Source organism: Vigna radiata, chromosome 5, assembly GCF_000741045.1.
Source record: "Vigna radiata var. radiata cultivar VC1973A chromosome 5, Vradiata_ver6, whole genome shotgun sequence".
NCBI lineage: Eukaryota > Viridiplantae > Streptophyta > Magnoliopsida > Fabales > Fabaceae > Vigna > Vigna radiata.
This window is the reverse complement of record NC_028355.1, coordinates 17,797,813-17,821,164: the sequence shown is the minus strand read 5'-3', so window position 1 is coordinate 17,821,164 and position 23,352 is coordinate 17,797,813. Positions and strand designations below refer to the sequence as shown.

Sequence of the window (23,352 nt, the reverse complement as noted above, 5' to 3'; positions counted from 1 at the left end):
TGTACATTAGCTAATATTTCTTTTGTGTTGTTTTTGTTTTCTTTCTTTTTACAATAATCATCTTTATTTGTGTGAACGGATAGTAAACATAAATTAATATATCTCACAAAGAATATGTTTTGTCATCGTTGTTAGAATGTTTTTCTTCTTTTCAAAATTTTAAGAAAATACCTTTTATTTATTGTTGTAATATAATTTCTTTGAAACTATATCTATATTAATCAAAATTATCTAGAATGTATATTTCCTGTTTAATATCTTATTTTATTAGTTTTATCCTACTACTAATGTTATATTTTTCTGTTGAGCTTTTCAATTTGAAGGAAATATTAAAATATTTAGATTCCGTTTAATTATACCATCAAAATATATTATACATTTTTTACCATTCTATTTTATCAATTTAAATGGATTAAAATCCATAAAATTGTCAAAGACACGTGATTTAAAAATCTAGTAATATATGGAAATTTTTAATTAATAAAAATATATACTTAAATTTACTTAAATATCATATCATCTAATATTTTAAATATATACAAGTGGAAACATACGCATTTGTATGAATAACGTTTTATTCCATAAGTACACATCTTCTCAACAATGCATTAACTTAAATATTTTTCGGAAAAGATATAATATTTTTTACTTTTGTATTATTTTAAGATATTTCTTTCCTATATAGTTAGTTTGAAAAAATATTTCTAATAAAATTTAAATATTCTATTACAAAAGTATATTAATTAAAATTTTATAAGATAAGTTAAATAATTAAAATTAAATTATTTTAAAATTTATTTATAAAAAGAAAGTTTAATAATAATTTTGATAGTCTCTAATTATATTATATTTTTTTAAATAAATTTTTTTCTTATTATTTTTAAAAGTTAAAAATTGAAGCAATTGACTTTCGTTAAATTGATTAACAGAAATAACTTTTAGATGACTTTTAATAATTTAATGATGCGGCAGAGTCTCTTACATATAAAAAACGTTTAATTAAAAGATTAAAATAAATAAGTTGATGAGATTAGAACATAACAAAATTAGAGTTGATAAAAATCTAATTGAAAATCAAAGTGTTGGTATTCGAACTTAAAAAATTTAAAATTTATAAAATTCGAGATTGAAGTAAACTCTAGCTAGATTTATTATATGATATTTTTGCAAAATTAGGATTCATTGTGATGTTTACGACTAATTGTGTGGATTTCATTTTCGTAAAAAAATATGTCAAATGCTCCATAATTCTGGCCTCTAAATTAATAAATTTGTATTGGGATTATGCAATTTATAATTTAGGATTTATAGTCTGTAAATGCAACATGTGGACTGAAACCAGGAGTTACCATATTTCACTTTGGCTCTGTTTGTTTTAGTTGTAATAATTACTCTCTTGTTTAGCTATTTTAGTTGTAAATTATAAATTGCATAATCACAATATTATAAATGTATCATCACCTTTTAACATATAGTTAAATAATTAGACATGGAAATGCAAAATTTGTATGGAGTGGCAGAAAAATTGATGGAAGTTAATAAATTGGTTACCAACATCTCAGATACTGTACATGCTCACAGGCTGCGCTCTTTTTCAGAACAAAACGATGTTCTTTAGGAGTTTTTTTTTTTTTTTTTTTTTTTTTTTTTTTTTTTTTNTTCCACGCACTATGCTAAAAATTTAAATTATCATGTTAACATTTATATTCGCGAGACGAATAATTATTTTCTATAACGATTTATTATGATAAAAACTTAAATGATCATGTTAACATTTATACTGGCGAGAGATGTATAATCGTTTTCTATAACGATTTATTATGTTATCGGTGACATTTTTATATTATATTTTAGTTTCTACTCTCTACACATGTGTTTTTATTTTCAAAATTTATCTGGGTAGAGAAAAAAGAACAGTTCTTTTTACCATTAAAATTTGCATTAAATTTCACACGAAGAAATTTAACTAACACTCTTGTAATTATTAATTAATATAGGCCGAAGTATAAATTCACAACATGTTCTTTTGATGATATATTTCAATATACTTTATTGCTAATTGAAAATTCGCGGCAAAGAAATATAAAAGATTAAGATTTCATTAATAATTCAAAATCTTAAAAATATAAATATAAGAATTTATTTATTATATATTGTACCGTATGGACCGGACGGACTATGCTAGACATCCGGACATGATCTCAACATACATGATCAAACAAGACGGACGGTCCCTTCAACAGACTGCGACCTTCATAGGGTTTTCACGAAAATCTGCATATTTGTTGCTCCCTCTGTTCCGCTGCTGCTTCACTCAGAGACTAGACACGATGAACGGTCCCATTAGCGGACGACGACCTTCGCGATAAGGGTTTTCACGAACATCTGCATAACTGCCATAAGGTGTCGGATTCGTTCGTTGGTGGACCGACCGTCTGAAGCGGACGAAGCGACACATGAGTCAGTTAAGATGAAGGAAACATTAAAATTAAATTAAGATAAAACATGATTAAGAAGGATGGGCCAGTGATTGGGCCATAATTAAGGTCTAGCGAATCACAGACTCATGCCAGAAACTATAAATATAGGTCAAATGTGAGAAGTAGTTGGTTACATTGCATGCTTATTTACTCTCCATAATTACTTTCTCTTTCTATCTCTAACTATTATTCATTAGTTGACTTGAGCGTCGGAATGTCATTAACAGGTATTCGACCGCACAACTGAGGTAAATTGTGTAGGAGAAGTTTACGACAGGAGAACCGGAGCGTATATTATTTAATTATTATTTTAAATATAACGGAGGTTTTGGGGGTAAGATGTTAGTAATAATGAGAAGGTAAAAAAATGGAGAGAGGATTGGGTAATTGGTGTAGGAACAGAGAGAGGATAATTATTGAATTCAGGCTATACGGTGTGGATATAAATGGGTGTGGTGGTCACTGGTGAGAGAAAAGTGAGGTGAGTGAAGAATTAAAGTGGCATGAAGTGAGGAATACCATTGTGTATTTTACGACCGTATTTCGATACATTTTTATATTTATTTCACTGATAGTATAAGAATAAATGGTTATTAAAATATAAATTTTTATATTTTTAATATAAATGTAATATAATTTTTTATGATTTTCTAAATTTATGATTCTGAGTCCGTGGTTTTTTGTCGTTTTCCCTCACTCTACTTTTCATGATTTAGTACTCACTGTGCCTAAGAAAGAGGTTAAACAGTAACCAGGCACGTGTGTGCTTCTTCGCTTATCTCCATATAATCCAACCGTCCTCATTGCAAGATTCTTCCGCAATCATTTATTTTTATCTTTCATTCTGCTGCTTTCTTCTGCAACAAACCGGACCCACCCTCTGCGCACGTGTTCTAATATCACTCGCTTCTTCCTCAACACTTTTCTTTTTATTTCTCTCTTTTTCCATTTTCAATTACTTCTCTTTTTACCTTTATCATTCCCTACTAAATAACACATGATTTTATTGTGAGAAGAATCAGTTCTAAAAATAATTTACAACCTTATGGAATCGATTCTCGAGTTTAGTTGATATGGGGATCGGTTTTATGGTCCATATAAATCTTTTAAAGTTTTCCTGTGTGCTATGTGTGTATTGGTTGATGCATTATATATATATATATATATATATATATATATATATATATATATATATATATATATATATATATATATATATATATTAATTATTAAATGGGTGTATTTATGATGACAGCAGCATTTAATGGGTAGGGTGTGGGGAACTTGATCCAAGGAGATGCAAAGAATGCATGGATGATGATGCATTAGACATGAGCATGCACGCATGCGGTCAATCGATTGACGAATGAAAGTTGCGAAAGAAGTAGCTATATAAGCCTAGCCATGGCATTGCTACTAATTATAGTGAAAAAGGGCCCTATCTTACGTCTCTGAAGCTAATTCAGAAAAAAGATGTACTCTGTACTGTAATATTTCAAGGTTAATGAATATTTTATGACGCATTCCGTATATTTTGTCTTCAACTACAGTTACGTACTTCTTCTCTTCATAAGCTACAATACAATACAACCATTCACCATCACTCCACCTCACTAACCTAACCTAGTTTTCTTTCTACATAAGTCTTCCAAATATAAATAGGTTAACTAAACTCTTATACATAATTTATATAAATGTGTTATTGTTTTGTATTTAAGTCTCTCTCTCATATTTAATATTAATTATATATATCATCTGTTCTAACTTATGCATATTTCAAAATAGCATTTTTCAATATTATTATAAGAAGACAAAAATAAACACCATGCATGCATGTGTCTATTTTTGGTTTACCAACTTCCTTTTTTGCGCTTGTTATATTGTTGTATTTTTCTGTTTACTTTTTTCATAGTAGGGTGTCCTTTGTTCAATGTTGTGCAACCAATTTCACCTAAAAGAAAATCATAAAATATAGCATAGAGTTAAAAAATAAGATATACATAAGCACAAAATAATACCCATTTCTTATTTCTTTGTTTTATAATTTTTTTTGATTAAATATGTTTTTAGTTCCTATATTTTGGGGCGATTTTGGTTTTAGTCCCTCTTTCAAATTAAGATATAATTTAGTCCTTCAATTTTATAAAACTCTGTTTTTAGTTATTTTTATCAAATTTTTTTAACTTTATTAGCTATTTCAAGTATGTTTTATTATAGAATTTGTATTGTTTACACTGTTTGACACATTTTTTCTTCGATATTAACTGAGAAACGTGTTTAAAACAGCAAATAAAGTTAAAAAAATTTGGTAAAAAGGATTAAAATTAAAGTTTTCTAAAATTGAAGGACTAAATTATACCTTAGTTTGAAAGACAGACTAAAACCAAAATCGCCCCAAAACATAGAGATTAAAAACATATTTAATTTTTTTTTCACATCATTGTTTATATGCCTATGATGAATGCATCTCTAAAACATTCTATTTAAATATACTTTTGACCCAAATTCAAATATAAATGATTAGTGCTATATTAGTTCTATAATTACACAGAAGTCTACCAGAGTTAACAATACTATAGATGACTTACCTATTGTGTTAAGTCTGAAATCAATAATGAGTTATCTTGAAAAGCAAATAATCATAAATTAAATTGCATTTATTTGATGGATCAAGTCATAGTGTACAACATTTAATTGAAACGGATGGTTTTAAATTAAGAGTCTGACACACAATATTTTCTCTCAATTGAAACCCCACTTACCCTATTTCCGCCGGCCTATTTCTGAATGGGTGAAAAACAAGTCATCTTCCAAGGTTCAATTATAGGTCTATAGCTTCAGCTGACACCCTTTACAACCCATCAATTTATTGCATTAATTTCCTTCACATATTATTTATTCCTATATTTATATTTTTAAATATTTAATTTAACTAAATTATTCTAAACATTTCATTCTAATTATTATTAACACACATGCCTTTATTTATACATAACATCGACTATATTAAATATAACATTTTATTTGTCAAAATACTATAATAGCATAGCATTCACATGCTCTTTCAACTCATGTAAGCTCTGGTAGTAAATATAACACATACAATGCAACAGGAGTATTTGATAATTAAAAAAGGACAATTGCACACACAAATATTAACTATTTTTAATGTTTTTTTTTTCAACGAATATTTCAAAAGTTTCTACAAGCAATAGCTCTACTGTATTTGTATTAAACATTTGGATGATAATTTTGTTATTTTTTAAGTTATTTTGAATAAAACTACAGGTATGAGAAAATTCTGTTAAATCATCTTGACATTTTAAAAGTAAAGTCAATTAATATTCCCCCATTGTTAGAAATATTAATTTCATTAGCGTTTTCTTTTTCACATTATTTATCACTTTAATATAATTCAGCTGCTATTATAGAAAAATGAGGCATGTACAAAATAGTTAAGGCATTGTCTGTAGAAAATGTAAGGACGAAAAATATTTAATATTATATTATATTTATATTTATAATTTTTAGTAATTTATGCAATTGCTTTTACGACATGTAATTGTTTGCGTTTAACCATGATCGGATGCAAAAAGCTTGCATATACATGTTTTTGATAAGTTTATTCTTAAACAAAATGTAACACATGCAATCTTCAGAATAGTGATGAGTGTGTCAATGAACATTCAACTTATATCAGATGATATTTTTAATACTTATATCCAATAGATTTAATATTACAATATTTAATAATTTTTTATTGTATATTTGACATGATTTTTACAATATTTTATATTGATTTTATAATATATGTATGTTAAATAATTTCAAAATAAATTTTGTTAAAGTGAAAATAAATATGTTTGTGAATTATTTAAATAAATATGCCGAAGAACAATATAAAAAATTATGTTTAATTCTTATAAATTCAATAGTCATATCAATGATGTTAAATTGTATATTATGTTTTTATTCTTTTGGTGACTATAAACATGTCATAATTGTTTGGTCTAATAACCTCGCATATACAACCTTTTTTCAAGTTGCGAATAACATAAGGTTATCACTGTTAATTAATTGTTTAAGAACGCCAATAGTCTTAAAAAATTCTTTATCATATTCTTACAATTCGTGAGACATTTAAGTATTGAATGAATTTTACAGAGTTCAATGTGATAAATATATCTCAATTAATCATGTCTATTTAATATAATTACTTCATATTTTAAAACAAAAGCTATCAATTTCTTAAGATGACAATGAAGAAAAGCGGGATAAAGGACACCTTCATTATTTCCTTACTAAACAAACATAAACATGTTGGAGCTTTATCCGACAGATTCGATAAATGACACAAAATAAACAGTAATCTATTAGCCACGATTTCATAGAATTTAAAAATAAAAGGTATTTTTTGCCGTCATGATCATGTAGAGTATGAGGTTATAGTTAGTTAATTATTTGGCAGCACCATTTTTTGTAACGTCTAGTGAGGCTTCCTATGTTCCCAAGTACCCAAAAATTCTTGCGGGGAATTATGAAGTACTATTCTAAGGCAATTTGTATTGTTTTGTGGGCACTGCATTTGGTTAGGTTAGGAATACACGTGAAGATGGAAGGGTACCACTCAAGTAATCTTTCTGCTTAATACTAATTTATTAGATTTGTTCCAGATGCCACAGATTTGTCTGCCATAGATATAATCTTGTTTTTGGTAAAGTCTCGAATTAAACTATTTGACGGAAAGTAGACTATTTTATTTCCGTCTTCGGTTAAGGACAAAAAGTCTTAAACGTGGGAACCTTCAAATACCTTATTTCTTAAGCAAAAGAAGGAAAAACAAATCTTTTAAATTTGATATAGTATCTATTTTGGTTTTTTTTATTATTTTATTTTAAAAATTCACATTTAAAAAATATATACGTAAATCTTTTTTACTTATGGTGTTGAAAAAGACTAACGATAGAGTTGTTTCTAGAAAAAATTTGATGAGTTGGACATGTTTATTGACGATAGTCCTTCATCAACGCTGTTTAATGAATCACTCTCTTGAACGAACCACAAATACAATTATACCACAAACGCAATTTCACCACGAATAGAAATCTGGATTGTTGAACCTAAATCGCCCCCAATTCATGAGTTTATTTTATCCCAAATGTAATTTTGCGTCAGTTAATCCTAATTTTATTTTAACCTTGTATTTTACATATTCCACATCATCTTAAACTAAATTTATTTTAACATATATAATGACATCATAGTGTCAAGTCAATAAGCCATGTCCATCTCATCAAATTTTGGCCATGGAACAGTTTTGCCATTAGTTTTTTTTAGCATCGTAAGTAACAAAGATTAACGTGTATTGTTTTTGTAAAAAATAAGATTTTAGTAAATTTTTGAAAAAAAAAAACTTTAAACATATGCTATAAACCAAGGAAACAAAATAAATATTAAACTTTTAAATTTCTATCACCTTTAAAAACTAGTTGATCTGTTTTTTATTTTTTTTATTCTAAAGAATGTAATTTTGGTCTAATGTTTAATTTTTTATAATTTAATTAATAAAATCATTTTTATGATTCATTAAATGATATGATTATGTATAGAATTTTAAATCCAATTAAAATAAAATAACAAAACACATTGAAAATCAAGGATTCAACTAAATATTTGCAATGAGAATAACTAAATTTTGTGACGGGCCGATAGCGCATTGGGAAAACAACTTGGTAAACAAGCTGGGCCTGAGGAAAATGAAGCCCGCCATGGGTAAAAAGGCTCATGTTAAATAAATTAGTTTTCTTTTTTAACCAGTGTATATATATATACACACCTGTCATAATTTGAAAATGAATTCAAAGCGCGAGTGTAGTTTGCCATTTCGCTCGAAGCAAGGTTCACATCGATGGCGTCCTCAGAGCTAATAACTACAGAAGTAGAATCCGAAAATCACCTTTCTTCTCTCATCTACGGTGAGTTTTAACCGCTCCTTCCAGCTTCCGTTGTAATAATTCATCCGCATTCATGAAACTCGAGGTTCAACAATCTCTGCAAATGCAAATATTAAACCTAATTGTTAACTCAAACCACGCGTGACGCGATGCGATCTTTCACTTGTAATGAACTATAATGATTTCTCGTGTTTAATGTGATCCAATTCTGAGCACTGCATGGTTCGATTGATTAACGAATTTCCTTGTGTTTACTTCGTTTTCTGTTTGTTCTGCTAAACCGTGCAGAGATATCAAATGAAGTCCAAGAGATCATGGAGAACATGCTTAAGACGATCACGTCAGTTACCTAATCATCATTGCTTCTTCAATATCAGTATTTTTTCCGCTTTTTCGTTTTCTTTTCAGTACAGTTACTATTTATTCATTACGATTTCGGTCAAAACTTGTGATTATTTCATGCTCTTTAATTTAAACGGCGATTTGTTTATTCTGTACAGTGAAATCAATCATAATTCTGCAGTTATCGAGGAGGAGATAGAGAAATGCAAAGGTTCTGCTCTTGAGAGGAAAAGAGCCTTAAACGAAGATAGAGATAACTTTCAAAAAGCTGCTTATGCTGTTCTTGACATGCTCAACAGAGAGTAAAGCGCTCTAGGTATCGTTCTACATTTTTCATTTTAATACATTGTATTCCCATATATCTTGTTTGATTAAGTAGATTGCCACCTGAAACGGATACGTACCGAAATGAGCAGAGCACATTGTTAATCTCTGTTTAGTTTGATCATTAGAGGATATACAACTCATCATTCTCCCTTATCGCGTTTAATTGTTCTACTTCTGTGCCGTCAGCCATGAGAATTTTGCTTCCTCTTTTTCCGAATTTTCTCTCTGCGTACACAAGGCTCCAGTCAACTTATTTATCCTATTGAATCATTTGTTACCTCAGTATGTTCAGTTCTATGAGCACAAGTGCGAAAGCATAATAATTTTTTTGTCCAATATATTTCTGTTGCTGAACGTAAAGGCTTTAAATAATGAACCCTGTCTGTGTGGAATGTGGGCAAAGAAGGGATTTCAGATTATTTTGTGATTAGGTTATTTTCTGTAATTGATGTCATTTAATCATGAAACACTGGGAATCCTTTGGAGGGAGGCATGCATGCATGTTGAATGTAATCATACCTGCAACTTTGAAAACATCTTCTATCGAATTTGGGAGAAGTATGAGCTTTGGCGTTGATCCATTTCCCCTTTTGTTTTCATTGGGATGGTGTCCGTGGATTGTAACTCTAACGGGGACTGGGCTTCTCAGTGGTTTGGAATTTCCTGTTTTTCCTGCTATTAGTAAGTAGCATGAGTCTATGCCGGTACTTTAGGTAAGCAGGTAAATTGATGAATGCGATAGCATGTTCCATTTTGGACACTGATCAAGCAATGAAAACAAATAAAGCAACCTAGGCTACTTTTCGAAAGGTTCCTTCCTGTATTGTGGAGTTCAAGTTGTTTCTCAAACTGAAATAATGTTGCAACTTGCTTGTTTATTGGTGATGGAGATATATCTGTTTGCTATAAGAAGGAATTGTGTTTTCATGCATGACCGAAGTTTGGTTACCGAGGGGCAACCTTGTGCAGTGTGTGCCTTGCTTTATACCCAGAAAAGAAAAAGATGAAGAAAAATAAGGAATGTAAAGAGAATGTTACACTGTTTGGGATGTCAAAAAATCAGCATCCATATCCACAGACAGAAATGAACATGAAGTTTCTTGGGTTGTCATTTACAGAACCCCCTAGTGTCTGATAATTCTTTTTCTTAATTCCTCTACCGTGTCTAACCACTATAGATTAGACTATTGAAATTTCGTATTTCTGTAACTAGATAGTGGATCAAGGCTACCTTCTTTATATGGATCTTGATATCTTGAAACTTCATGAAGTGTACCCTCATTTTGTCTCAGATGCTGCAAAAATCAGTGCTCATCATATATGAAGCGATTCACATATTTGTATTACTAGTAGCACATATAGTCTAAAAACCAATGTTCACTCAAAAATAATGTGTTTGGAAAGGCAATTAGAGAGTATACTGTTGGCATTTCTTATGCGTAAATATGTGGGCAAAATTATCATAGATTTATTTGTCTGTGCCATAAATTCTACTAGATGGAGTGTAAACTAAATATTTAGGAATTCTTTATTAATTTGCCGATCTATGATATCAAATGCTTGAGATGTAATATAAAACTATTCTTGTGCTTTCACCCTAAGCTTTCGGGGAGCTGTTGAGTTAGTTCATCACACATGATACAATCAAATCTTCTTTGAGATGTTAACATGCATCTCGACGGTACATACGTTCAATTCAAAGAAAGCGATTATCCACGCATCATCAGATAAATTTAAGGTCTCTTTAGGGAAAAAAGGCGAAGGGAGGGTGTTCGAAGGGAAGTTTTCTATTTTTAGGGCCTTTTCTTCTGTTCTTAATTTATCAAATATATATATCCTTTCTCAGAAACATGGTTTAAAGAAGGATATTGACGAGCTTTGGGACTTCCTCGCAGAATTCTGTACTTGTGGCAGTCTGTCGTCTGCTAATTGCATAGAAGTTTGCCTAAGGTTTTATCTCAGCCAATGCAACGTTTACCATCCAAGGAATTTTGTGCATCCTTTTCTTATATTCTATATTTGCGCATTAATTAAATGTTTATGCTTCAAAGTTAAAGAAATACCTCAAGGTAACCCAGCAATTCTGTTACATACGATATTTCTTCTAGCACCTTGCTTTTGAGGCCCTTCAAATGCTGAGAATAGAAGAACCAACATCAGCTGGGAAATGTATGTGCATGTTGACGTATACAAAATTTGGATATAATGAATTGACAATGATATTTGGTTAGTGTTGAAGTGTGGAAATTAATTAATCGGTTGATGGTGAATTTCAAACCTGAATAAAGTTGTACATGATTGCCTTCCCATCGTCACTAAATGGTTGCACCATCTGCTTGAAGTGATGATGATTGATTCGTATGACCTGGGAGAGCCCTCTACTTCTTACTGTAAAAGGTTGTGGAATATTAAACATCACGCCTATTTCTCCTGCCATGTCTCCAGTTTCTAGTTCGAATAAAAACTGAAAAACTTTCATGAGCTCAGTCAAGCAAATGCGAGAATTGTTATCTGTGTAGAAACATAGATACTTCTTTTTAAATAATTACTTTTAACTAATGATAAAGGTAACATATTTTTCCATTCACTTGATATATAATATAAAGTTAAAATAGTCATAAAAAAATAAATTTTTATATTTTTTTTCACGAAAAAAATAGAATTATGTATGTAAAAGTATCATTATTTTTATTACTTTTTCATTCTTTGTCAAAGAAAAGGTAGTGTTTTAAAAATTTTATGTGTTGAAGTATCATTTTCATTACTTTTTCATTCTTTGCTAGTGTAATAGATTTTTTTTTCTAGTACACTTGAGTATCTTATTTCCTATTTCAATTGTTCGATTTACGATTTTCATGAAGATGTTCTTTTCGGCACAAAGAACGTGTTTACACTTAATTTGACGTGCTTGCTTCAGCAGGTTATCGGGAAGAACTAGAATATTGAAAAAAGCTTCTTATTTTGTCAAGAAAACCTGATCTTCCAAAATGACTTATACTCAGGTTAAAGCATTAGTTGTGAAGTCGTGCGGTCTATGAAATTCTTTTATTCTCTATAGTTCAGACGTTCTTATATCTAATATCTAATGCAAGGAGTCCCTGATTTCAGATGCAAATCAGTTGCACTATTATATCTTTACTCTAAATGAGACTAATATTTTATCCTCTTTGAAGTTGAAACATTTTCTCCGGCGTGATGCTTTGTAGTGGTTTATGCACCACTCTTTCCATTCACTAGGTATCTAGGAGTTATTACCTCTTTACTTTCTTTTGAATATGTTACATATACCCTTAAATTAATCGCTTGGGAGATCTCATCTTACCTGTTCAGACCCAGTATTGTATATCAACACATCCTGCGGAATAGTTCCGTTAGTTAGCAGTTAAACCTTGTTAAGAGGGTAGGATTTGAATACGCAATAGATGTTTACCAGTGACCCAGATACCAAGATGTAGAAATATTTTGGCATCTCATTTTGCAAGATAATGTCAACCTTAGATGGGTAGTATTCTGCCTTCGTTTCTGACACCTGTTTGTTTAGTGTCATGAGATGTCAAATTTAGTTACTGTTGAGATGTTCAGAATATCGCTACCTAGAAGAAAAAAGAGAAGAGAGCTAAAACAAGAAGGTTTACCAGCTGGGTGATAAAATAATCAGAAACTCCTTTGAATAAATATGCTGTTTCAACAATGTTTTTGAAAAGATGCTGAGCAATACTGGATCTTATAGTTTTAGGTAGGTCGTGTAACACTTCTTGCTGTAACTCTGCAGTCTTAAATTTCAATTGCATGTGTGCCAACATTTGCTCCTTTAATCGTCCCGGGAGTCTATTTTTGTTTGCATACTGTAATATTTTGTTGAAGACATCCCTCTGTGAAGCCTGGAGGTAAAATGTATTAGTTTTTGGCAGGGAAATTATCATTTAACACCTACTTTTATATTTGGCAACCACTTTTTGATTTAAAAAAAATATATATAAAATTTTAAAAGAAATTTGTAATAATAATATATATTTTAAAAGAAAATAATAATAATAATATATAGTTGTTAGATGATGGTATAAAAAGAGGGAAATTGTCAAGCTGTCATGATCTTTTGGTATAGCCATTCAGATAAGCCTTTTATTAGAAGCATGATTACTGCGTTAAGGGTTATCAAATGTAAAGCTAAGAGTTAAACGATTATGGAAGTCGTCGTAACACTTACCACGGCAAAGGTTCCGACAGAGCTATGAACCAACAGAGTTGTCATGTTTCCAATAATATATGCACCGAGGCCGATGTTAAAGAGCATGTAAAAAATGCAGAAAAGCATCTCCGTTAAATTTACTGCATAAAAATCTCCATATCCAACGGTGGTAAGGGTCGCAACAGACCAGTACACAGAATAAGTGTAACCCAACCCGACGCCCAATTCATGAAAATCCTGTGTTTTGTTCCCGAGCCATGTGTGTTTCGGTGTCTTGTGCTGGACAGCCAACCAAAAAAACATGCAGCCTGCGAAGTGTGCTACAAATAGTGTAACCTGTGATAAACCAAATGAAATAGGAAGCATGGACGAACTTATTACATTAATAGAAAAAAATGCTAAATGAAGATCAGCTCAAAAACAAAATATTTAGAAATTTCCTTACACATATAAGTTTGCAAAATCTTGTTGCAGAATAATTGATTCGTATGTCTTTCTCTAGCCTGGGAAAGAGTTTGCAGTTTCAGTTAAAAATAGGAAATCCTGACTGATCATTCCTTTTTCTGCTTAATGGATGATTGATAGTACTTGTATAATCTACAAAACATGTATTTGATATTCCTTATTCTTCTTTATATTTATTTTTGTCACCTTTTATCAACGTCATATGATCTTATCTACACTTTCCCTCGTATTTTTAAATTTGTTAATGTTAATAATTTATTTGAGTACAATAATTTGCACACAATGATATAATTGAAGCCATCTCTTGTGGCTAGGAAGGTAGATTAATGCTAAACATTATTGATTAAAAATATTTACAGTTAAAACTATGGTTTGTATAAATAATGTTGCTTAGAGGTTTTAGACCAAAAAAGGCCATAGCAGGTATAATATAAAATGGACATAATAGAAAATATAACAAAACTAAAAAAAACAAATTTTATAAGGTCAATTATAGGATTCACGAAATTGCATTAAGCACTCACTTTAGTCACTTTTGTTGGAGTGAATTTTATTAAAGTTTTTATATTTATGCGGCAAAAAAAGATCCACAAAATTAAAATAAACAATCTATTTAAATAATCATGCATAGCGGATACTTTAAATGTAAGCTAAATTGTCAACCTTATTTATTAACCGGGAGACTTGTAATTAAAAGAAAACATATCATTAAAAGATTTAGTATGCCTTTTAAAAATTGTTTTTAAGTTTTATAACTTATAAGTTTGGACATTGAATTATAATGTTTTGATATTTACTAAGTAAATATATCTTCGCAGTTTACTCCCTCAACAAAAAAGAGGTAGACGTATTTCCCACAAAAAAAATGAAGAGGTATAAATTTGAGTGGGTTTTTTATTCGAAAAGTTATTTATAGACACTAAAAAGTTGTATTATCACTGACTATATACTTAGAAAGAGAATAAAGATGATAGATTTATAGTTTATAGATGTGATAAGAAGAAAGATAGAAAAAAAAAATCAAGTATGTAATGGGGTAGATAAAATCAAGATTTTGTATCTTTTTATTTTCGTTTCTCGCTTTCTATTTCGTTCTAACTACACTTCGTTTGTGAATGTACCTCGCGAAGAATTCGCTAACCCGCCTCAATCTCCAGAGTCTTAGCATAATCAGGAAACCAAATACCTCGCTTCTGGTTGGCTTGCCCGTCAGAATTTGATATATCTTCTCAATTGGCAGAGTGGAGGCTAGATCCATGGTGAAGTGCAACTTTTTGACGTACCTGTTGAAATCAAAATGCAAAAAATTTCCGTAAAGAGAACAGAAAATATGTGCGTTTAAACTAAATATAGGGTACATGCAGGAAAGACTGTAAAATGATAAAACTTCTCCACATGGATGGGTATATATACGAACCTGAGAGCAATCTTCTTATGATCGTCGACGAGGAGATAAGTTGATGTATCGAAGTAAGCCACAAAGAAAGTAAGGATTATATCAATTGCAAAGAAGGCATCGACAAGGAGATCAACAACGGTCAAATATGACCCAACTAACATATCTCTGAAAGCTAGCTCGAATGGAGACGCCCATGCAGAGTACACTACCAAAGCCACTACGAACGTTTGCCACAATCTATGTGTAAATTACAATTCCATTCAACAATTAATGCATATATATATATATTATATAATAAACAGAATAGCTAATTGTGTGAAGGAAATCAATTAAACACGTACTGATATATACGGTCATAAGGAGCAATGACGTGTTTTCTTAGGTTGGAGTAACCTTCTACAACAAAGATGGGGGTGCCAAATGCTGGAAAGATGGTACTTGAAACAGAGGCCATTTCGCTGCTTGAGCATCTTCTTCTCTCTTTAGACGCAATCGACATTCTTTGAGCCAACGTCTGAGAAAATGGCTTTCTGAGTTAGTATGAGAGAGAGAGAGATAAAAACTTTTCTTGTTATCGACGTTGTTACAGAAATGCACAAGGCAAGACCTTGGCTTCTTATTCTTCTAACAAAAACACAGCCGGTTCTTGTTGAGACTTCAGACTCTCAATTATGTGTAGTACAAGTACAACTTAACGACATAATTTAGCACAACTTAACGACATATGGAGCGAAGAGATGCTGTACGGGTGATCCAAGGATATGTCAACAAGAAGACAAAACTCCTCAGTGCAGGTGGTTTTCCTTGGAAAAAAACTATTAACTGTAATATATGATCAAAAGCTTCTCTATATAAATCCAAACGGACCATGTCAAAGGTGTTTTTTCCTATATAAATCTAAACCCCGTCTCATAAATATTTCATATGATTTAATAATGAAATTATCTTAAAAATTACGTGATGATCTATTATATACTTTGATAAAATGGTTACATAACGGGCATTTCAGGACGTAAAGTTATGGACGTAGCAGACCTCTTTATTGTTCATTTTTTTTTAAAAACAAAACCAGTGAAGAGACGGTACCCCAATTAGTGGCAGTTATTCTAATAGATACTGATTAAAAAAATGTAAAAGCTGTTTATATATGCTTAAAAATTAGGGATGAGATGGTACCGCAAATACACAGTCGTAAAATCAAATTATCTTTACAACTAACTTTGATACAATGAGAAAAGCTCAAAATTCATGTACAAATATTCTATTCTAAAAGATCCAAATTGTACTAAAAATTGTAGACTTCTTAATGTCGTATTAAAAGAGTAACTTTTGTTGGCTGAAAGAGGGTCATATTTATTGAGCGTGTAAAAACTTGATGTATCGTTGCTCACATTCTGATAGTCCCAAATTCAGTGATTGTTTGAGATTCAAGGATAAAATTGGATCAATTTCTGCGTAGGGCATGTGATGATTTATCTCCAACCAATTTTTCAAACCTGGCAACGATGGCAATACCAGGCACATGCTCGACGAACTTGGATGTTGTATATACCTCAAGATCAATAAACCAACTTCAACTGTGAAACCAATGAAACAAAATAAGACATTTTGATTTTTAAAATAAATAGGGTAAACATTTGCTTTGGTTGATTCCACTTCTTCCAATAAACGGCTATGATCTAACTCAAGCTTTCTCGACATATGTTGAATAAATAAACCAAAATATGCACTTTGGACACTCAGATTCTTTAAGCAATAGGTTACATGTATTGAGCCAACCATTGCTTACACATATCAAGCACGGGAAGTGCATTTGCATGCAGTGCCTGCACAAAGAATGATAGTAAGTTAAGAAAAATAGAACATTTTATTTGCAGATATACATGTCTACAGGCCATTAAAATACTGTCAAGTTCACCCATGATAAAAAGAAAATTCCTGATAAGTAATGTGCAGGTGGTATTGATAACCCCAGGGCAAGTAGTAGCACACCAAATAACAGGAGCTGTAGTACCCATCAAATAAAAGAAATGCATTTTTCTCAATTTTTCAGTTCATTGGACGCACTATAGGAAGTTGGGAGAAAAAAGATGAGAATAACAAGTTCGTAGACATTGAATCTAGCATCAGGTTCTTTCCAAGGAGAGATTAGATGGACTTCCTCCCTTTATCACTGAGAATTTTCGGCAAGTGATTGCCGATTAGAAATCACATGCATAACAAATTGTTAACTTTTTAGAAGGCAATATATGAAATCCTAGTAGAAACACACGGCAATGGAAGAGAATGATATACTGTATACAATGATACACAATAACATGACGATTTTATTGATAAGTTTGGTATAGTATATAAGAGACGAAATAAATAAGGGTGGTGTGCCAGCAGATTTTGGGAAGGAAGAGTTTAGAAGAATTGTAGAGAGTGAGGTTCTCTCGAACAATCTTAGTGAGAGAATACTTTGTTAACATTCTATACCAGTACTACATTGGTAGGAGCGGAATTGGAGTCGAGCAATAAAAAATTACAAGACAGAGAGTCTTGTATTTCCAATTCTTAATATGCAATTCTATCAACTAGAGCATCGGTCTTGGTACTGTGGTGATTGTGTGGGGGGTTATGGTCAATACCAGGATGGAATCCAGATTAGACGCATTAGAGAGCATGTTCCAAGAAGTTCTTCGACAAAGAGAAAGCAGAAAATAAACATGAGTGGTTTCAGAGGTTGGAAAATCTAATCAGTGGTGGTTGAAAAAATGTCGGGCAGTTTGAAATTCATGGCAGATCACAAAACAGTACCCACAAAGTCATAAAAATCCCTCCTAATTGTTAGTCAATCATTATTTTCCGTTTCATAATTTAGGAAATGAAAAAGCACAATTTCTATTAACTGGGTGATACAGTTAGAAAAAGTTATAATAATGCGAATCCAAACTTGGAAGTGGCTTGTAACATGCCGGAATCGAAGATAGAAAACAAGCCCCATGTTAGATAATCCATGTGACACTAGTAGAATGAATCAACCTCGAGGCAACAGATGAGGTTAATCAGAATATCCGACCACTCAATTTACAAGCAGATACAGATCAACCAAAAGCCTGGATACCAGATTTATTATTAATTGAAAGACATGTACATCTGCAGTTCGAATATGACAATTTAGAATACACACACACACACACATGTAGGGTATTCAATCCAAGCTGATATGTATTTGGAGTTTAGGATTCAGTGTAGATGTTAGATTAACCCCCATAACTAACTACAAGTGAGGATTATCTAACACTAAAACTCAATTGGCAGTTTTATTCAATGTAGCTGATTAGTTAAGTTTCCATTTGGAAAGTTACTAAAAAAGAAATGGAAGGATGAGGCTAAAATAGATAGATAGTTTACCTGATGCGCAACATATTGAACATCAGCAACACTACCACTCCTTGAAGCAATTTGAAATGCACTTTTTAATCGACCACAAACTACACAAGCAAGAACCTTCCTGCATGACCAATTCAAAAATAAAGCAAAACATGTTACAGCAGTGAATTTGATGGACACTCAGTTCAGGGCAGTTCTGAGAGTTGTTTAGAAAATGAATAACAAAACAGTTCAGCATTATAAATTTTAGGATTATGTGTACACAATAACTGGGTGCAGTTACTTTTATATTTTATTGCATTAAAAATTGCAGGATGACATAGTTATAGAAAATAACAACTAGTAGCTATGTAATAGGAGTATATCTGATGGAAAGCTGTGTAATGGGGAAGTGCGAAGTTATTTTGAACTATCAGTCTATCGCTGTATTGTGTCTGGGACAGCAAGGGTATTGCTGCACTGTATGTGACAGGAGACCTTCGTTTCTGAACTATCAGTCTATCGCTGTATTGTGTAATCAGTGTTCTATATTATATTTTTTTACTTTATCAATTGGTGTTCTATCAGAATAAATACAAAGAAAAGCCTACGGAGAAGGCACCTGGCATCATGTATTGAGAGCATTATAGTTAGAAACTGTTTGTCTAGTTCTCTTTTGAAAAATGACAGTAAATGTAAGACTTTCAAAATTTTGCCCTTAAATCTTCTAAGGAATGAAGATGGCTCATAAAAATATCAAAGACTTTTCAACAAAAAAGTTCCCCGACCCCCCCAAAAAAATATAGGAGGTGCATGAAGAAAAATAGATAAAAGCCCTCACCTGTGGCTGCTAGTTAACATGTCTATCAGACGGTCTGGACGCTCTTTATGCTTATTAGCATACACATTTATAGCGGCACCTAACACCTGCATTATTGAAAACGTTCAAAATATTTCTTTAAGATAAGTTCCCTTTTTACAATAGATAGACTTCCCTCTTTTAACAGGACCAAGAATCACTAATAATAAACCATAAGCTCAAGTGATTACAAAAAGCACATTTTAGTCTCCTAACCTGTTTTGACAGTATAAAGCTCATGTCTATATAAGACTCTACGAACCTACTTTATACAGTCTAGTTTCACCATTAACAGAACAATAATTTAAAACAATTTTAAAAGAGGGTGGTAGACGGATCATTGACAGACACATTTACAGGGGAGGAAAGAAACAGGGTGGTAGACGGATCTTATTATATATATATATATATATATAGAAAGTATTGTTTTAAGAGGTGATATGTAATGTGGAGGCAGTTATTAAACTTTTAGTTCACGTGCTCTATATGTGGAGAAAAAGTGTAACACAATTCAAATATTAATATTATCCTAATCATAAAATCAAACTGAAAAGGTCCTAAAATCTAAATGTTAAGAATAAGATCCTATTTCTTTTGCAAACTATTCCTAAATTTCGAAACAACCAAATTATTCAAATCCAAATTGCATAAATTTAGGGATGAAAGGGAGTAAAGGAATGGAGAATTTGGTTGGATCAGAGAAATGACTAAGAGTATGGAAAGTTCGAAAGACAGAATTGGAGAATCATGGGCAGAACAACCAGAGGAATGATATAGGAGGAGCTGAAATATGAGGAAATCATGTCCGTTTTTGTTTCCGCTTTCCCTGGTATGCCGTGCTGTATGTTTTGGGATTGTTTGTTACAGAAACATTCTCGTGTAAGGAGCTGAGCTCCATTTTTAGAAGTGGAATTTTGAAATTTTAGGTCTATAAATCTGGTAGGATCAAATACATGCTATAAGATTTATAGTCATTGAACTTTTGAGACACATTATTGAATCATTAAACTAGAATAAACAAAAGGTTTTTTAAAAGTAGTAGAAAAAGAAAAGAAAATTAAATTAAGATTACCTGATCCCAGTCATCGTCATCTATTGTACCCTTGATGTTTCTAAAGAATTCTGTCAATTGGCTGCCTCTTTTTCTCTCAGCAAGAGATGCAGCAACACCAGCATATATATCAACAGCTGCATGATACAATTAAAAGACCTAGATAAGTATGCTGAAAAAACATTGTGGAGCTAAAAAACAAGAAAACAGAGCCAGAGTGTAAAGAGGGAAAAATCAATGTAACCAGGAAGATTGAATTCATAGATCAATTGGAATGCCAAATCAAAATTCTTCTCGACAAGAACCTCTGCAATTTTACATCTTCGTCTGAAATTTCAAAAACATCACGAGCTTTTGTAATAATTATCATTATGTGAATAGAAATACCACATATCACAACAGAAACATGTGAATGCATGTAATATAGACAGTGGAAAGATCCATATAGCATTCTACTGTTAACTTTAGCAGTCATTAAGAACACTATAATCACAGTTGACCCTATCAATATCAAATGACTTCAAAATACTTGAGATGAAAGACATAATATATCTTGTTCTGCAATACATCTAAATACTTTTATGTGTTTTAACCAAACAGTATACCTTCTAGGATAGATGCTTTATGACGTATCAAATCATGTGGTTATGAGTTTAACTCCCATTCTTCTAAATAATAGGTTAATTTCAGCAAATGTTGTCGATGCTAAATATTTAACAAAGATTCATGTGCTATCACCCAAACTTTTTTACTGTGAATTTTCAAAAAATTGAACTAATCCAATTAAAGAGAAATGGATAGTGGAAGTTGTTAAATAAAACATAAAATAGAACAGACCTAAAAGTTTCTGGATCATTTGGATTCCCAAAAAGTGAATGTTTCCACTGTGGTCCTTCCGAGTCATTAAAGGATTTAACAACTTCAACCTACAAAATACAACAAATCTGCATAACCATAGGATTTAACAAACTATTCTTCATCAATATATATATAGAACAGCAGAAAAATTAAAACTAAAACGAATTATTTCAGAACTCTAATTCAAAGAAGAGGTAATGCCTTGAATCAAAGCTTACCAAAAAAAAAAAGTCTGACAGCGAAGCAGCCACAGATATTTGCATGTCCATTACCGTATAGCCAAATTTACTCTTAGAAGTTTATAGTTAAACCACTTAGAATTCAGTATTGGATTTGGGCATATCTGATTACCTGGATTGATACTCGGGCAGAAAATTTTACAAGACCTTCTTCTGTAAGCTTTTCAGATGCACTTTTTCCTCGAACACCTTTTGTTACAAGCTTAGTAGATTCCCCACCTTTATGCCTTGCAGACAATCCTTCGTCAAAGTGCATCTATATCAATATGCAGAGAAACAAAGAGTTATTAACAAATAATAACATAAGTTAAACAAGATTATTATAATTGCTATAATGAAATGTCTTTTTATGATTTGTTGCATTATTTTCTTAGTACATTTATAGGAATTTTTAAGTAAAAGGATCTGAGTACAGAAGGCTTCTTTTGGCTTTGTAAGTCAAAAAAGAAGGCTGTCTGCACAGAAAGAATGCTTGCCCTTTCTTCTATAACTCCCAAACTCCTCTTCTTGGCCGTTGTTCAGTTTATGATATGTAATCCAGGAGCATCACTAACCATTTAATAACTATCTTTGTGACTAAAAAATGCTTTTGACTTAAGTCCTACATCTACTAACAGGATATACCTCGAAAGATCTCATGGGAGGGGCAAACTCTTGCATTTTGGTTAGTGGTACCTTTACCAATCAATGCAATCTTAAATCTTAAGAGTAGGGTATACCTAGTTAACATTTCAATTTCAATGGAATTTTTCTCAATTCAATCAAAGCTTCTTTTTCGGCCCAGGAAGAGAGACACAAGCATGAAATTAACATACTAATTCACCTTCTTCCTTCTTTCCAAAAGAAAAGAATCTATTTAAGAAGGGTGAATCCATATTGGTACTTCAAAAAAATCAACCTCCTTATGCTAGCAACGAAGAGTGATACCTAGCTGGATAAGTTAACTTTAACCTCAACCTTGAATTAGTGTTCACTGAACCAACCACAATTCCAAATGATGTCCCATAACGATATCCTTTTGCCTTAATCATAATAACTTGAACCTATAACAACTTAATCACTCAAGCTCTTCTTTAAATTTAATGTTCTTTCTTGTAACAAGGTGCTCAAAACAAAGCATTTAGAATGTACTTGAAGAAAAAAAGAAGGTATTTTAGAAAAGTAAGCCAGTTATTACTTATAAACTGAAGAAAATAAGCATTCTTAAAGATTTCACATTGATTAGACATATGACCAAATTATAGTATATAAATAAGTACAAACATCATTTTCCAAATTAGTTTTGTAAGATTAAGTTAAGCTTACAATCCACTTAGCATGCTATCTTTGCTCTTCATTTTATCAAATTATGGACATACCTTGGCATGTTCCAAATGTCTAATTGCTTCCTCTTGTGAAGAAGAATTCACAAACAACTGAATGCAACACAGTCCAGCAGCAACATGGTCCATTTTGATTACCTGAATATTGTACATCATTAGAAACTAAAAAGATCCCCATAAAAAAAAAAATTAAAAAAGTGACAACATGTATGAAAGCCTGTTATTGTGGTGATGAAACATTTTATTCCATGCAGATAATATAAGTAACACAAAAATGTAGTTTTGCTCCATGCACGAAACTGTGTTCTAGTTGACAACCTCTTTCCTTGGTTGCATAAGGTTGTTATAAAGGTGGTCATGTGTTTATGCATCTTTTATGAATTGTTGTGGATATTAGGTTTGAGATTTACGGATATATCTCAAGAAGTCTCTTATCTTTGCGGGCATTGGCACTAACTTGCATTCAAACTGAACGTACAGATTCTCAAGTTGTCCAAGACAGTGTTTCTAAAA

The 23,352-nt window shown here is 31.5% G+C and overlaps 3 protein-coding genes across 6 annotated transcripts in view; 1 reads left to right on the top strand and 2 right to left on the bottom strand.

The window, feature by feature from the left end:
* Nucleotides 1–8,237: 8,237 nt before the first annotated feature.
* On the top strand, nt 8,238–10,510 carry LOC106761762. The gene is made up of 4 exons (XM_014645331.2): nt 8,238–8,455; nt 8,723–8,774; nt 8,935–9,092; nt 10,044–10,510. The coding sequence occupies exons 1-3, from the start codon at nt 8,389–8,391 to the stop codon at nt 9,080–9,082; spliced, it is 267 nt and encodes an 88-aa protein (XP_014500817.1). The 5' UTR covers nt 8,238–8,388; the 3' UTR covers nt 9,083–9,092; nt 10,044–10,510.
* On the bottom strand, nt 9,088–16,154 carry LOC106761761 (potassium channel KAT3). The gene is made up of 14 exons (XM_022780815.1): nt 15,876–16,154; nt 15,498–15,670; nt 15,175–15,393; nt 14,879–15,040; nt 13,738–13,795; nt 13,311–13,628; nt 12,739–12,984; nt 12,534–12,632; nt 12,426–12,458; nt 11,382–11,567; nt 11,167–11,238; nt 10,335–10,398; nt 9,623–9,775; nt 9,088–9,328 (listed from the first exon to the last, which is right to left on the bottom strand). Exons 2-14 carry the CDS (start codon nt 15,653–15,655, stop codon nt 9,225–9,227), a joined length of 1,872 nt encoding a protein of 623 aa, XP_022636536.1. The 5' UTR covers nt 15,656–15,670; nt 15,876–16,154; the 3' UTR covers nt 9,088–9,224.
* A 614-nt stretch (nt 16,155–16,768) lies between these two features.
* The window catches only part of LOC106761863, a 35,015-nt gene continuing 28,431 nt past the window's right edge, over nt 16,769–23,352 (bottom strand). For all 4 annotated transcript variants that reach the window (XM_014645439.2, XM_022780814.1, XM_014645441.2 and 1 more), the window contains 8 exons: nt 22,876–22,977; nt 21,630–21,773; nt 21,258–21,346; nt 20,665–20,747; nt 20,442–20,557; nt 19,352–19,437; nt 18,553–18,652; nt 16,769–16,982 (listed from right to left, as the gene is read on the bottom strand). In XM_014645439.2, the coding sequence (XP_014500925.1) occupies nt 16,917–16,982; nt 18,553–18,652; nt 19,352–19,437; nt 20,442–20,557; nt 20,665–20,747; nt 21,258–21,346; nt 21,630–21,773; nt 22,876–22,977 (786 nt within the window). In that variant the 3' untranslated portion in view covers nt 16,769–16,916. The remainder of the gene's footprint in view (nt 16,983–18,552; nt 18,653–19,351; nt 19,438–20,441; nt 20,558–20,664; nt 20,748–21,257; nt 21,347–21,629; nt 21,774–22,875; nt 22,978–23,352) is intronic.

Bases quoted from the DNA above. Each gene is read 5' to 3' on its own strand.
- LOC106761761 (XM_022780815.1), bottom strand. From the start codon at position 15,655: ATGTCGATTGCGTCTAAAGAGAGAAGAAGATGCTCAAGCAGCGAAATG. The intron at 13,629-13,737 runs GTAAGGAAATTT...GGTTTATCACAG, and splicing joins GATTTTGCAAACTTATATGT to GTTACACTATTTGTAGCACA. The intron at 12,633-12,738 runs GTAAACCTTCTT...CTAAACAAACAG, and splicing joins ATTATTTTATCACCCAGCTG to GTGTCAGAAACGAAGGCAGA.
- LOC106761762 (XM_014645331.2), top strand. From the start codon at position 8,389: ATGGCGTCCTCAGAGCTAATAACTACAGAAGTAGAATCCGAAAATCAC. The intron at 8,456-8,722 runs GTGAGTTTTAAC...TAAACCGTGCAG, and splicing joins CCTTTCTTCTCTCATCTACG to AGATATCAAATGAAGTCCAA. The intron at 8,775-8,934 runs GTCAGTTACCTA...TATTCTGTACAG, and splicing joins AACATGCTTAAGACGATCAC to TGAAATCAATCATAATTCTG.